The 16100-nt window shown below is 43.3% G+C and overlaps 1 protein-coding gene across 2 annotated transcripts; it reads left to right on the plus strand.

The window, feature by feature from the left end:
- Positions 1–4705: 4705 nt before the first annotated feature.
- Positions 4706–15288, plus strand: LOC139561213 (serine protease HTRA3-like). 2 transcript variants are annotated; one of them, XM_071378170.1, is made up of 9 exons: positions 4706–5510; positions 9387–9486; positions 10091–10313; positions 12155–12349; positions 12529–12561; positions 12861–12975; positions 13478–13535; positions 13670–13765; positions 13954–15288. In XM_071378170.1, exons 1-9 carry the CDS (start codon positions 5090–5092, stop codon positions 14120–14122), a joined length of 1410 nt encoding a protein of 469 aa, XP_071234271.1. In that variant the 5' UTR covers positions 4706–5089; the 3' UTR covers positions 14123–15288. The 2 variants fall into 2 exon arrangements, with proteins under 2 accessions (XP_071234271.1, XP_071234272.1); XM_071378171.1 differs by having other exon boundaries at positions 5350–5510; positions 9382–9486.
- Positions 15289–16100: the final 812 nt, after the last annotated feature.

Consider the following 16100-nt stretch of genomic DNA (forward strand, 5'->3'; position numbering starts at 1 on the left):
ACTTTCACATTCTTGTTCTGAAACCATTCCAGCACTGCTTTGGCTGTATGCTTGGGGTCATTGTCCTGTTGGAATGTAAATCTTGGCCCCCGTCTAAGGTTGTTTGCACTCTGAAGCAGGTTCTCATCATGGATTTGCATGGATTTGCCATTCATTGTTCTCTCTGTCCTTACCATTCTCCCAGTCCCTGCCGCTGAAAAGTATCCCCATAGCATGATGCTGCCACCTCCATGTTTCACGGTAGGGATGGTGTTAGATGGGTAAGGAGCTGTGCCTGGTTCTCCAGACATAGCGCTTTGCATTCAGTTAAAATGTTGTCTCATCAGACCACAGTCTTTCATGTGAATGTTTGTAAACTCCAGGCGTGCTGTCATGTCTTCCGTTTGGCCACTCTCGCATAAAGCCCAGATTGGTGAAGTGCTGTAGACTGTTGTCCTTCTGGCAGGTTCTGCCATCTTAGCTAAGAAACTCTGTAGTTCTGTCAGAGTGGTCATTGGGTTCTTGGTCACCTCTCTGACCAAGGTCCTTCTTGCCCAGTTGCTCAGCACTAGGCGGAGTCTGGGTAATTCCATATTTTTTCCATTTCCCAGTGCTGGAGACCACTGTGCTCGTGGAAACTTACAACACTCTAGAAATTGTTTTATACCCTTCCCCAGATCTAATCCTCATCACAATTTGGAGATCTACGGACAGTTTCTTGGACTTCATGGTATAGTTTCTTCTCTGACATTCACTGTCAACTGGTGGGTCTTTTATAGACAGGTGTGGGGTATTGTGTGTAGATGCTTTGCGAACAGCTAATAGGGATCCTAATAAAATACCAAAAATACCAAATGGGGAAAAAATCTATTTAATCCATTTTGAATTCAGTCTGTAACACAACATTTTGTAACTCAAGGGGTATGAATAGTTTCTGAACATTTTATAACTCAAGGGGTATGAATAGTTTCTGAACATTTTATAACTCAAGGGGTATGAATACTTTCTGAACATTTTATAACTCAAGGGGTATGAATACTTTCTGAAAGGACTAACACATGCATATACAGTGATTTTTATACAGTAATGATACAATGACTGAGGTTAAAGTGCAGACTCAGCTTTAATTTGAGGGCATTTTCATCCACATCGGGTGAACTGTTAATAAATTACAGCACTTTTTGTACATAGTCCCCCCATTTTAGAGGACCAAACGTATTGGGGCAAATTCACTTACAGTGCATTCTGGGAAAGTATTCAGACCCCTTCCCTTATTCCACATTTTGTAACTTTACCACCTTTTTTCTCATCAATCTACACACAATACCCCATAATGACATGGCAAAAACAGGTTTTGTATAACTGTTTGCAAATGTATTAAATATAAACAGAAATACCTTATTTACATAAATATTCAGACCCTTTGCTAAGAGACTCGAAATGTAACTAACATGCATCCTGTTTCCATTGACCATGCTTGAGATGTTTCTACAACTTGATTGGAGTCCACCTGTGGTAAATTCAATTGATTGGACATGATTTGGAAAGTCTATATAAGGGCCCACAGTTCACAGTGCATGTCAGAGCAATAACCAAGCCATGAGGTTGAAGGAATTGTCCATAGAGCTCCGAGACAGGATTGTGTCGAGGCACAGATCTGGGGAAGGGTACCAAAAAATGTATGCAGCATTGAAGGTCCCCAAGAGCACAGTGGCCTCCACCATTCTTAAATAGAAGAAGTTTGGAACCACCAAGACTCTTCCTAGAGTTGGCCGCCCGGCCAAACTGCGCAATCGGGGGGAAAAGGGCCTTGGTCAGGGAGGTGACCAAGAACCTGATGGTCACTCCGACAGAGCTACAGAGTTCCTCTGTGGAGATGGGAGAACCTTCCAGAAGGACAACCATCTCTGCAGTACTCCACCAATCAGGCCTTTATGGTAGAGTGGCCAGACGGAAGGCACTCCTCAGTAAAAGGCACATGACAGCCCGCTTGGAGTTTGCCAAAGGCACCTAAAGTCTCTCAGACCATGAGAAACAAGATTCTCTAGTGTGATAAATCCAAGATTGAACTATTTGGCCTGAATGGCAAGTGTCACGTCTGGAGGAAACCTGGCACCATCCCTACGGTGAAGCATGGTGGTGGCAGCATCATGCTGTGGGGATGTTTTTCAGCAGCGGGACTGGATGACTAGTCAGGATTGAGGGAAAGATTAACAGAATAAAGTACAGAGAGGTCCTTGATGAAAACCTGCCCCAGTGAGCTCAGGACCTCAGACTGGGGCGAAGGTTCACCTTCCAACAGGACAACAACCCTAAGCACACAGCCAAGACAACGCAGGAGTGGCTTCGGGATAAGTCTCTGAATGTTTTTGAGTGGCCCAACCAGAGCTCGGACTTGAACCCGATCGAACATCTCTGGAGAGATCTGAAAATAGCTGTGCAGCATCGCTCCCCATCCAACCTGACAGAGCTTGAGAGGATCTGCAGAGAATAATGGGAGAAACTCCCCAAATACAGGTGTGTCAAGCTTGTAGTGTCATACCCAAGAAGACTCAAGGCTGTAATCGCTGCCAAAGGTGCTTCAACAAAGTACTGAGTAAAGGGTCTGAATACTTAACTTCTAGACTTGTTTTTGCTTTGTCTTTATGGGGTGTGTGTAGATTGATGAGGAAAAACAACTATTTAATCCATTTTAGAATAAGGCTGTAATGTAACAAAATGTGGAAAAAGTCAAGGGATCTGAATACTTTCCGAATGCTCTGTTTATGTGCATTAATAAAGTAGTCAAAACTGTAGTATTTGGTCCCATATTCCTAGCAACCAATGATTATATCAAGCTTGTGACTCTAACTTGTTTGATTCATTTGCTGTTTGTTTTGGTTGTGTTTAAGATTATTTTGTTCCCAATAGAAATGAATGGTAAATAATGTATTGTGTCTATTTGGAGTGACTTTTATTGTAAATAAGAATATTATATGTTTTATTTAAAAGGCATAAATATCATACCCCCCAAAAAATTGCTAACCTCCCCTGTTATTGAGAGAGGTTAGCATGTCTTGGGGGTATGATATTTGTAGGTCTGTAACTTTCTCACTGATCATTCGTAACCATGGTAGCGTCCACATTAATGTAGAAGTGTTTAGACACATATTCTATTCTTATTTACAATAAAAGTGACTCCAAAATGACACAATACATTATTTACCATTCATTTTTCTAATCTGAAGCACAACCAAAACAAACAGCAAATTCATCCAACACGTGTGTAGAGTCACAAGCTTGATGTAATCCAATGTGCTGGAGTACAGAGCCAAAACAACAACAAAGTGTCACCGTCCCAATACTTTTGCAGCTCACTGTCTGCACCAAACACTTTCCAAATGAACAACATGCTGCCCTGAAGTTCTGTACATGAAGCATGCCTGGAAAGCACTGACTATTGAAAAAGTTACAGACAAAGAGAAAGAGTAATGCTGAGTCTTACTTTTCTGTAATAAATGGTAATATCACAATTTCAGCAACAATTCCATCTTTTAATCCCAAGAATAACACATATAAAGTATGCTTAAGAATCGTGAAAATATCACCAAGTACTGCTTCCCACATTAACGGTCAGCTCAGTTGGTGACTGGAACAAGGGGTCCAGTGTTTCTGAAAAGTGCCAGGAGTGATTGACGTTGAGCTTTCAAATAAACATACCCGCGGTTGGTGAAATGCATATGGTATGTCCCAAATGGAACGCTATTCCCTACAGGCACTGGTCAAACCTAGTGCGCTATATAGGGAATAGTGTGCCATTTCCTCTCTTCTTTACCTAAACAAACATTTATTAGGCTCTAGCCTGATGCCCATTCCTCTAGGAGAGAGAGTATGTGCAAAAAACAACCACCACTATGTTGCTACCGGCTGGTCATCTTAAATTGTCCTTAAAAGGGGTGCTTATAAAAACATGTGTTTGCATCCCAAATGCCAACCTATTAGTGCACCCATTCCCTCTATAGTGCACTGGTGCATTGTGTGGGGAATAGGGTGCCATTTAGGACGTACATTGCACTTGCTCACATCCAGACGAATGGATGACTTAATATTTTGAAACGGAAAAAACAAATTGCCACGCGACAACTGTTACTGAGTGCATCCACGCCCATGTTTACTGACAGAGACCCAATTATTTACGTCAATATTTTGACACAGATTTTGACACGTTTGTTGTCATGAATCTTTCACTGGAGGCAGAACTGAGCGGTTTCTGCTGGATGGGCCAGCTGCAAAGTAAAAATTGTCTATAGTGTAAAAAAAAATGTTTGAAAACAAAAATATGCTTTTTGGTTTTATCCGATTTTATGATTTTGTGGCTGTGCCAGCTAGTGACCACTCTGCAGAGCTGCCTCCAGAACAAGATTCATGACAAAAAACGGTAACCTCCATAATATTGTCCAGTGATTAATTATGCTTTGGCCTACGGTGGCAAGGTACAGACAAAGTTCATTTTCAAGTTATTCATCACAAGGTATGATGACAACTTTCATGCTCTATATGATGAAAACTCAAAGGTTATGAGGTGTGTGTGTGTCAATGGGCTCAGTCTCCGCCTCCTGGGGGCGCGTTTTAATGATCAAAGACCTCTTTTGCTCAGCTACGCGCTTCGGAGGGGCAGAGCCAGACCAGATGCGAACGAATGATATGGGATCTTCCAAAACCCGGAGAAAAGACACTGCACTGCTGCACTGACACTCATTTCAATGGAGACTCAGCGTCACCGGGATCATTACAAATAACTTACAGCTGTAAACAGTGCATCGATTAGGCGCACAATTACGAGCATCTTTGGGATGAATTTCCACTCCTTTGGGATAAAGTTACCCATTTAATCTGAATCAGAATATGCATATGAGTGGAGAACTTTTCAGTCGTAAGAAGACACCAATGTCTGTCCTGCAAGCGTAAATTTGTCTCAACAGCCCCGTGAAAGTGATGCATAAAGACGTTGCGCGTCGTTCAATCTTCCCATATTACAAGTAACCGTTTTGTGACGAACATGACCTTAATGTAAATACTTTACATTATTTTTTATTTTATAGGTTTAATTTTCTCCACCAGATCGCCAACAATGCAGGTCCTTCTGTTTGCCACCGTTCTCTTCTGCGTCGAGGACTTCGTCCGTGCTGAGGCCAAACCAAAGTGCACGGAGCGCTGCGACGTGAGCACTTGCCCCAGCCCCAGCTGCCCGATGGGTTACGTTCCAGACCGATGCAACTGCTGCCTGGTATGCGCCCAGGGCGAAGGCGATCCATGCGGACGCAAAGACGACCTACCCTGCGGTGATGGACTCGACTGCAAGCACCCGGCCGGCAAGCGTCTCGCCAAGGGGTTCTGCCAGTGCAAATTGGGCCATAAAGTCTGCGGCAGTGATGGCAATACCTATGGGAACGTGTGTCAGCTTAAGGCGCAGAGTAGGAAGGCTCTGCAACAGGGGCTGCCAGCCATCAACTCGGTCCAGAAGGGACCATGCAAAATCAACCAAAACAAAGGTAAGTCATTTGTGTCTAAAAATAAACTAAATCAACAACAACAACAAACAGTTGCAACATACAAAACATACAATTCAATATTAGCAGAAACTCGCTGCTTATTATCTATGCATGGTCACTTTACCCCTAACTACATGTGCAAATTACCTCGACTAACCTGCACCCCCGCACATTGACTCGGTACTGCCTGTATATAGCCTCGGTATTGTTATTTTATTGTGTTACTTTATTTTTTTACTTTTTAGTTTATTTAGTAAATATTTTCTTAACTCTATTTCTTGAACTGCATTGTTGGTTAAGAGCTTGTAAGTAAGCAATTCACGGTAAAGTCTACAACTGTTGTATTCCCGCACATGTGACAAATCAGATTTGATTTGCACACACACAGTTACTTTGATGCACTTTATGCGATGTGGACGATGAATTGATATGGTTGATGTTTGCATAGTGCAGTTACAGGGTTCATCCCAAATTACATCCTCTTCCATATAGTGCACTTTTTTTTTTTTACATACTCAATAATGCTGAGATTTGGTTAGGGCATATAGGGCTCTTCTCAAAAGTAGTGCACTATATAGGAACAGCTTACTATAAGTAGGCTAGTGGAAGAGCAGGAACAACCCTTCAACCCCTCCTTTGTCAGAACGGGCAGCCAGCAGACTGTCTGGGTGAATGGATCGTTAAAGTTAACCCCGAAAGTCAACCCATACAAGTCCTTTATGTCCCTCATTGGAAAATAACAAATGTTTCCCATAGACACTGATCTGAGGCCAGTTTTGTGGTTTTCCCTCCTAATGGTTTCAAATCAAATCATATTTGTCACATACACATGGTTAGCAGATGTTAATGCGAGTGTAGCGAAATGCTTGTGCTTCTAGTTCCGACAATGGAGTAATAACCAACGAGTAATCTAACCTAACAATTCCACAACTACTACCTTATACACGGAAGTGTAAAGGGATAAAGAATATGTACATAAAGATATATGAATGAGTGATGGTACAGAACAGCATAGGCAAGATGCAGTAGATGGTATAGAGTACAGTATATACATATGAGATGAGTAATGTAGGGTATAGGTTAGGATTGGGGGAGAGAAAGCTGATCTGTGCCTAGGGGAATCTCCATCATTACACCCAGACAGACTTCCTATAGATTAGTCTCACATGATTAAAACTAATGACCAGCCACTGAATGAATGACTTCACTTGTCAGAGTTTAATGTTTGTTTTCCTGTCTAGCTTTTATTTGCATTTCCTGTGTCCATTTATAGGCATTTTCCTGCCCAGGGGTGGAAGTTACCTTGGTTCCCATTCCATTCTGAATGTATTTATTTTTAGAAAAATAATGTAGCACATTACAAATAGTTCCTGAGAGACATTCTAGAATCAATACATGACTTCATACCATCTCCGACCTAAACAGGTCCTTGGGGATGGTGTGTAACACGCTTTACTGCAGGCTACATCAACAAAGTTGTACTGTGTAATATAGACAACAGAGCACATGCAAACTGAGGGGGCTCCATTGTAATATGGTAGAGATATCCTGCAGGTCTTTTACACAGAATGAATCAAACCGTATTGAATTTGTCCATCAATTCCCTTTTCAAACGAACTAAGTGTATGACGTCTCAGGTTGACCTGACCCGAATAATACAGTACTTTCTCACTAATGAGGGAAACAGTTGGCTTGTGTCCCTTCAGAGACTTTACACGAAGCAGGAAGTCCCATGCAGACACAAAAAGTTATGGCATATCCGATTTGTCTTGACTTTGATCAGAAGTCATTATTCTGTGTCAGGGGCTTAAAAGCATGTGGCTGACTGCCATTGAATTGTTCTAATCGCCATAGATGGGTTCAACTACTATTTCAAATAATTTCAACTATGTAAGCTGGGCTTGATTGAGCTTGCCTGGCACAATGGAACCAATAGAGTAGTCCCAAAACTGCAAACCTTGCCTATCGGGCACTCCAGGGAGAGCAGAGCAAATGTTTAAGATATTGGAAAGATTTCAAATATTATTTGAACCCATAACTATATGGAGTTTAATAAGAGGGATACGGATGACTGATGATGAGATTTGTATTCTTATCTGCTCATTGGTCCAAATCATCCATGAGCCAATTAGAATCAAGGCTTTGTAGAGACCTCACACAGGCAGATTATTATGGATGGTGGCGTTTTATCTTAATCTCCTGACAAATTGGCCAATTACTCAAGGTTTCCCTAACTAAACTGATCATTCCCTGTTGAGTTAGAAATAGAAGATTATCACTGTTTACATTTTAGTTTCTATTCTCAGATCTCCATTGCCTCTCATTTCTCAGTCTACAGCATATCCCACTCAGTCTAATATTATATCAGCATGTGAACCCATTCAACTTATGTTGAATTATGTGTGTTTGCCCTCAAGTCATCCTTGAGTTATTTCAGATGGACCAGCTACCACATCGGCCTAAAGCTAAAATGATCTCCCCATTATCATTGGCCTTCAGTCTAAGTACATGTTTAGTATCTTCAAACTGTTCTTCATTCCAAACCCACATTTTCCAGACTTATCTCAAACCCTTACCTTAGCATTGCATCTACAGTATGCACACATGCATGCGTGCACATAAACACTGAAATTACAATATATTCTTCTATCCCACAGAAAAGCATGAGGTAGATGTACAGTATCATTATTGGCCACCACACAGGATAATAGCAGCCTGGTCCCAGATTTGTTTTACTGTCTTTCCAACTCATATGGTTATTGGCAAGACGGCACAAACAAATCTGGGAAACCAGGCTAGACTAATAGCAGAGTTGGTTTTTCCACAGTTACGGCCACGATTGTGCCATCCACTGGTTTGGTTTTTCTAATGCTTGGTTAGCCAACCATAGAGGACCAATTTGTAGCTTAGTGCTGAAATATGTTCTTCTGAGATTCCACTTCGCTTGGATGTTTAATTCTACACTCCCTTAGCCAACGGTTTGCCAATGATTACGAGGATGACCATAGCCAAAAATTGGATTTGCAAATGGTTAGAATGAGAATAGTTCTAAAATCTAGTCAGATGTTTTTCCCTGACCATGTGACCTGACTAGGAACTCTGGGCCCTGGTTAGTGATAGTGTTTTTCATGATGACGATCCCCCAGTCAGGACAAACTCCTGGCCCTAGTATAACTGCATGAGATGAATAAGAGTAACTGTAAAATCTGGGAGTTGATATTGAGGTCACTAGTATGCCACAGGCCAGTTTCAGGACAGAGTGTATGTTTGCTGACTGTTTGTACTCTAAACTCAGCTGTGTAGCCTGATTGTGTATACATGTACAAGCCAAGGCGGTCACAAACCGACACACACACCGACACACACACAGGAAACCGCAGTCAGCTGAGGAGAACAAAACGCTAGCCGGTGGCGTGGCTGCCATGTACTGGAAATAACCCGCTGTAATTAACGTTTGTTAACTGCTGCACGCACCCCACACACGCCACCAAGGCGCTTTCATGGCCCTGAAAGAGTGCAGCCCAGCAAAACCTCCCAGCTGTTTTTAGACCAAAGTACTGAGGTTTCATTTAGGAAGGGGTGGAGGGAAGAATAAAATAGTGTAGGGCATCACAAAGGAACTTCAGGGGAACCTGTTGACGTCAGGTGTATGTTTTGATACTGTTGATGTTGTTGTCCAGGACGTTTTCCTGATCACATGACCTAACTAGGGACCACTCTGGGCCCTTACTGTTACCACTTTGAAGCCTACTGTTTTCAGCACATTAGGTTGCGGCTACCAGATAACAGCTAGAAAATCTGATGTTTCAGTGGTGATGGTGTGGAGGAGTGACTGGATTCTATTATTAACATGAGTAATTCTTCCCGCTAGTATAGGTACTTCACACCCCACCAGTCCCAGGTATAAGTTTAACTTCATAGCTGACGTGGTGGAGAAGATCGCTCCGGCTGTGGTCCACATCGAACTCTTCCTCAGGTACGCCGAGTGTGTTTGTGTAGGCAGACACGTGTGTTTGTACTGCATTATACAACGGGTGTGTCTAATCCTGCATGCTGATTGGTTGAAAGCACATTCCAGCCGGTGTCTATTCCACAAGTTACCACCGGCTAAATCTGACGTTAAAATGCCTATTTACTGTGTTCCATCTGACTACACAATCCACTGTCTCATCAGCCCAGCCAAGTAATTTATAAACTTGATCTCCACTATAAAAATCATCTAGACATTATCTCACATTTCTTTTTATAATATCATTTAGTTCTCAACAGCGGAGATTTGTAAAAATCTTGTGGTCTGTCTCTCTGACATTTGCAACATAGTTTCAATATTCAAATTGGATTTCCAACTACAGTTGGTGTTGTGTCAGTATGTGTCTTACTCGTGTTGAAGAAAGGGCGCATGATGGTTGAACCAAAATGATCACGTATAACGTAGTAACTTCATCACAACAGTGTAGATCGTATGTCATCTCTCATCATAGGCAATAGCACTTCACATGACACAGTAAACTCTCGTCTTGTCATTAGAAAGTCTATATTTCTAGCTCTATGTGTACCTCTTTTGACCTCTCGACTCCCAGACACCCTCTGTTCGGCCGGAACGTCCCTCTGTCTAGCGGGTCAGGCTTTGTGATGTCAGAGACGGGCCTGATAGTGACCAATGCCCACGTCGTGTCCAGCACCACGCCCATGTCAGGTCATCAGCAGCTCAAGGTCCAGATGCACAGTGGTGACATCTACGAGGCGACCATCAAGGACATCGACAAGAAGTCCGACATCGCCACCATAAAAGTCAACTCACTGGTGAGAGAAGTGGATTATATATTAGTTATTCCAATGTATTGTTGAATGGTCAGTTTCTTCAAATCTTACCCCATGGAGGTCCGGACTACTGCTGGTTGTCTGTTCTACCTGATTATTCTTTGTGAACAATATGGCTGTGGTAAGACTCCAATATTTGTGGTTAGAGGAAGACTAACACTGTATCTAAAGACTTTTGGACTTTTTACAATGGAACAGTCCAAATACTATGGTGGTTATATATTCAGGTTAATGTTTTTCAGGATAAAAAATAAACAGAATGGAGCTAAGCACAGGCAAAATCCTAAACAGTCCATGCAAGTCCATGCAACTTATCATGTGATTTGTTAAGCAAATTCTTACTCCTGAACTTATTTAGGCTTGCCATAAAGTGGTTGAATACTTATTGACTAAAGACATTTCAGCTTTTCATGTTTAATTAATTTGTACAAATGTCTAAAAAATAATTCCACTTTGACATCATGGGGTATTGTGTGTAGGCGGGTGACACAATCTCATTTTAATCCATTTTAAATTCAGTCTGTAACACAACAAAATGTGAAAAAGTCAAGGGGTGTGGTGTGAATACTTCCTGAAGGCACTGTATCATCCTCTATCTTTTTTACATATGTTGATGTTGGGGTGGTGCTGGACATGATGAATATGAAGTTGAAACATGTGGAAGTTTCCCTTTAAAGAATTCCTCCACAAGTCCCTCTCTCTCGCCCTCCTACACCATCCGTCTCGTGAGCATATGTTTTTACTTAACTGTTCTCTCCGTCTCTCTCTCTTCTTTCCTTTTCCCCCTTTCTGTCTCCTCTTTCTCCCTCTTCCAACCCCCTCTCTCTCTCTCCCTCCCCCACCCTCTCTCCCTCCCCCACCCTCTCTCCCTCCCCCACCCTCTCTCCCTCCCCCTCCCCCACCCTCTCTCCCTCCCCCTCCCCCACCCTCTCTCCCTCCCCCACCCTCTCTCCCTCCCCCACCCTCTCTCCCTCCCCCACCCTCTCTCCCTCCCCCACCCTCTCTCCCTTCCCCCACCCTCCCCCACCCTCTCTCCCTTCCCCCACCCTCCCCCACCCTCTCTCCCTCCCCCACCCTCCCCCACCCTCTCTCCCTCCCCCACCCTCCCCCACCCTCTCTCCCTCCCCCACCCTCCCCCACCCTCTCTCCCTCCCCCCACCCTCCCCCACCCTCTCTCCCTCCCCCACCCTCCCCCACCCTCTCTCCCTCCCCCCACCCTCCCCCACCCTCTCTCCCTCCCCCCACCCTCCCCCACCCTCTCTCCCTCCCCCACCCTCCCCCACCCTCTCTCCCTCCCCCACCCTCTCTCCCTTCCCCCACCCTCTCTCCCTTCCCCCACCCTCTCTCCCTTCCCCCACCCTCTCTCCCTTCCCCCACCCTCTCTCCCTTCCCCACCCTCTCTCCCTTCCCCACCCTCTCTCCCTTCCCCCACCCTCTCTCCCTCCCCCCACCCTCTCTCCCTTCCCCCACCCCCCACCCTCTCTCCCTTCCCCCACCCTCTCTCCCTTCCCCCACCCTCTCTCCCTTCCCCCACCCTCTCTCCCTTCCCCCACCCTCTCTCCCTTCCCCCACCCTCTCTCCCTTCCCCCACCCTCTCTCCCTTCCCCCACCCTCTCTCCCTTCCCCCACCCTCTCTCCCTTCCCCCACCCTCTCTCCCTTCCCCCACCCTCTCTCCCTTCCCCCACCCTCTCTCCCTTCCCCCACCCTCTCTCCCTTCCCCACCCCTCTCTCCCTTCCCCACCCCTCTCTCCCTTCCCCCACCCTCTCTCCCTTCCCCCACCCTCTCTCCCTTCCCCCATCCTCTCCCACTTCCTCCCTTTAGAAAAAGCTCTCGGTGCTGTTGCTTGGCCACTCGGCCGACCTTCGACCCGGTGAGTTTGTGGTTGCGATCGGCAGCCCCTTTGCGCTCCAGAACACGGTTACCACGGGGATCGTGAGCACGGCTCAGAGGGACGGCAAAGAGCTGGGCATCAGAGACTCTGACATGGGCTATGTACAGACAGACGCCATCATTAACGTGAGACATTCAATTAAACTTTAGCTAAACTTTATTTAAAGGGTAATTATAGCACACTCCACTTATAACCAACTCATAGGCTGTCTAGCTGTCTGTGTTGACATTTTAAAGGGGACATCCATGATCAGAGACACATCCCATTGGTTGTTTGAATAATCATTGTTTCCATCTTTTCTCAGTATGGAAATTCAGGTGGACCTCTCGTTAACTTGGTAAGCGTTACATCAGCACCCATAACATTAGTCACGACCTTCACTGTGATAATCTTGAAGAAGCCGTTGCCACAGAAATATAATACGCTAGTAACAAAACGTTCACTGGTCTTGTGAGTCACATTGCCAGGATTCCAATGCCCATTCTAATATTCTATGTAATTAAATGAAGCCAGCCCAGTGCGGACCCCTATTAACCCTGTATAGGATGCCACCACGATGGTGAGGTGATCGGTAACCGTAGCAATCCAGTTTCTATTCATAACACAATGTTACATTATCTGTCTGACTGCCACCAGGATGGAGAGGTGATTGGCATCAACACTCTCAAGGTGGCTGCTGGGATTTCCTTCGCCATCCCCTCTGATAGGATCACACGCTTCCTCAACGAATCAATGGACAAGCAGAGCAAAGGTAGGCCCACCCCTCCCCTTCCTTAACAAATCATTGGACAAGTAGAGCCCATCACCATACATACAGCAGGAAAGACAGACAGACATTAGCATCATGCATGTGTGACGTGGCAAGGTTGGACCCAGGTGCAGAGAAGAGACCAGACGATGAATCAGCGGTTAAGGATAAACATAATACTTCACTGAGAAACGGTAGCCGCAGGATCACAGTACACTTGAATAAAACAACAAACACTAAGTCTCGCAAACTCACTCAGGAAACAACCGCACACAGTAAACAATTCAAGTTTCTGCAAAGGACAACGGAAAACACACCTCTTTTAAGAGGGAAATGATAATGAGTAAATTGGACACACCTGAGTGTCGTTAATGCCTCTAGGACGGTCTCTGCCGCCCTCTGTTGACAGGTGGAACCGTGACAGCATGATCACATTTTAACAGAAAAAGGAAGAATAGAACAGATGAGTATAAATAAAATAAAAATTCTCTTTTTTTTTTTACAGAAGTGAGATCACTGAAGAAGCGGTTTATTGGGATAAGGATGCTCACCATCACCTCAGCGTAAGTCTTTCTAACACGTAGTCATAATACTAAAACGTGTGTCAAACTATATATTACATCTCTATAGCTTACAATAAATACAAAAAATCGTACTATTTCCAAAACTAACTTTACTGTGTGTCTGTCCTGTCTAGCCTGGTTGAGGAGCTGAAGCAGCAGAACCCAGACTTCCCAGAGGTCACTAGTGGGATCTACGTTCATGAAGTGGTTCCTCACTCTCCTGCACAGAAGTAGGTGGTCTACACTGCTATACCATGACCATTGATTGGCTTAAAAGATTTAGTTACATTTTCATAATAACGTTCATGAATAAGCCACGATAAATTAACATTGTTATTTATATTTAAAAACAAAATGCTTTGCAGTACCCACAGACCATGTAAATATATATATTCTGAAATCCCTTTTCTCCACACAGAGGTGGAATCAGAGACGGTGACATCATCGTGAAGCTGAACGGCCGTCCGTTGCTGACCACTACTGACCTACAGGGGGCGCTCACACAGGAGACGACTCTGCTGTTGGAGGTCAGGAGGGGCAACGACGACCTACTCTTCAACATCCAGCCTGATGTCATTATGCAGTAACCATGACAAATGACCACGAGTGTATTCAAGACTTTTTTAAAAATTATAATACTAATCTGAACGTTCTGTAACGTTACAATGTCACTCATGAACAGGCCCCTTGCTGTTCAACACCGAGCCCGATGACGTCATCCTGCAGTAACCATGGCAACTGTGGTGTGGAATCCGGGAGATTGATAAAAGTATATTGGACCACCAAACAAACACGCTTGTTGAGAGACCTAGACACTGATAGTTGCAGTTAAACATTGATCTAGGGTCAGTTGTTTGTTTCTCCCCCTAATGGTTGATGATAGGATTTGGGAGGGTAAAATAGATCCTAGATCTATGCCTAAAGGGTGACTTTTTAACCATTCAGATCCAAGGAGAAGACGATCAACAAACAGAAGAACTGTGTTTGTTGGGACCTTGACGGGGAAACGATAGACTGACTGAACCTTGTTTGGGAAATCTCCACAGAACTCGAGTCCAAATGCCTTTAGGACTGAAAGTCCCAGTGAAATGAAACACTTGATTTTTTATTGTTATATATGTGTTTTGTATTATCTAAATGTCTTTGTCAAAGCATACGAGCTGTTTTTTTGAGAATCACTTACTCCAAAAGCAAGCGATCATTGATAAGAAAAGTTTTAAATTAATAGATTTTTCAATTGTTACATTGCTTTTATGGCCTTTAAAATCTGTTAGAATAGAAATCATTTCTGGATATACGAGTAGCTGTGTCCAATGCTGTCGGTTCGGAACCATTCCATAACCAACTGTGAATGTTATTTGGTCAGTTATAGGTTGAAAGAAAGATCACATTTTGGTCAGAAATGGTCAGTTGAAAGAAATACATTATTTTTCAGCTGGCAAAATGTAAGCAAATGTCTGATTTGCATCTGTTGCTGTATTCTTGTGGTCTTCTACTATAACCGACACGTTGGTAACACTTTACATTAATGTCCCCTTTATAAAGGGTTTAAGGTGTTATGAGTTCATAAGTAGTTTACAATACCAACTTGTGCTTATAGTATGAATAAATAAACTCACTTTACAGGCAGTGAGTTATATATTAATCATCATAACTTCATATTGAATGTTTACATATCTGGATTCCTTACCAACAGGCTATGTGAATGGGAGCGATTGTTTTTTTTTACAAATAAATGTTTTATAAAAATAAATGAACATCTTTAATGGAATCTAGGTCATAGGACGTTCTTGCATTGACCCAGTGAGGAGTGTGTGTCCGTGCATGTGTGATTCCCTTGACAACGTTCTGCTGCACTTGGAGATGGCTGATGAGGAAGCCAGGAATGTTTACTGCTACAGGCCTTGTTTAGTACAATCGGAGTATTGTGGCTGCCTGCTACACACACTCAAACACACACGCACACACGGAAATGTCTTGAGTCAATAAGTATTCAACCCCTTTTGTTATGACAACCTTGCAATGATCAACAACCAATTTGACAGAGCTTGAAGAATTTTTTAAAGAATAATGGGCAAATGTTGCACAATCCAGGTGTGGAAAACTCTTAGAGATTTACCCAGAAAGACTCACTGTTGTAATCGCTGCCAAAGATGCTTCTACAGTATTTAAGAAGCACCTTTGTGAATACTTATGTAATTTAGATATTTCTGTATCTCATTTTCAATCAATTTGAAAATATATATGTTTTCACTCTCATTATGGGGTGTTGTGTATAGATGGCTCAGATATTTTTTTTTAGATGTAATCCATTTTTGAATTCAGGCTGTAACATTTTTATTTTGAATAAGTCAAGGGGTATGAATACTTTCTGAAGGCACTGTATGTATGTTATGTTAGGGGTCACACAAAAAAAATCTTACAGTTTTACTTGTCTTGCCACAGGTCATACATGTATGTCTAATGTCCTAAAGGAGGACGTCTGGAAAGGAAACTGTATGGGAGAGAGATGATAAGGAGAGTCTGGAAGAGTTTTAGATGTGATTTACTGCCATGGAAGAGTTG

The sequence above is a fragment of the Salvelinus alpinus genome, chromosome 31, assembly GCF_045679555.1.
Source record: "Salvelinus alpinus chromosome 31, SLU_Salpinus.1, whole genome shotgun sequence".
NCBI lineage: Eukaryota > Metazoa > Chordata > Actinopteri > Salmoniformes > Salmonidae > Salvelinus > Salvelinus alpinus.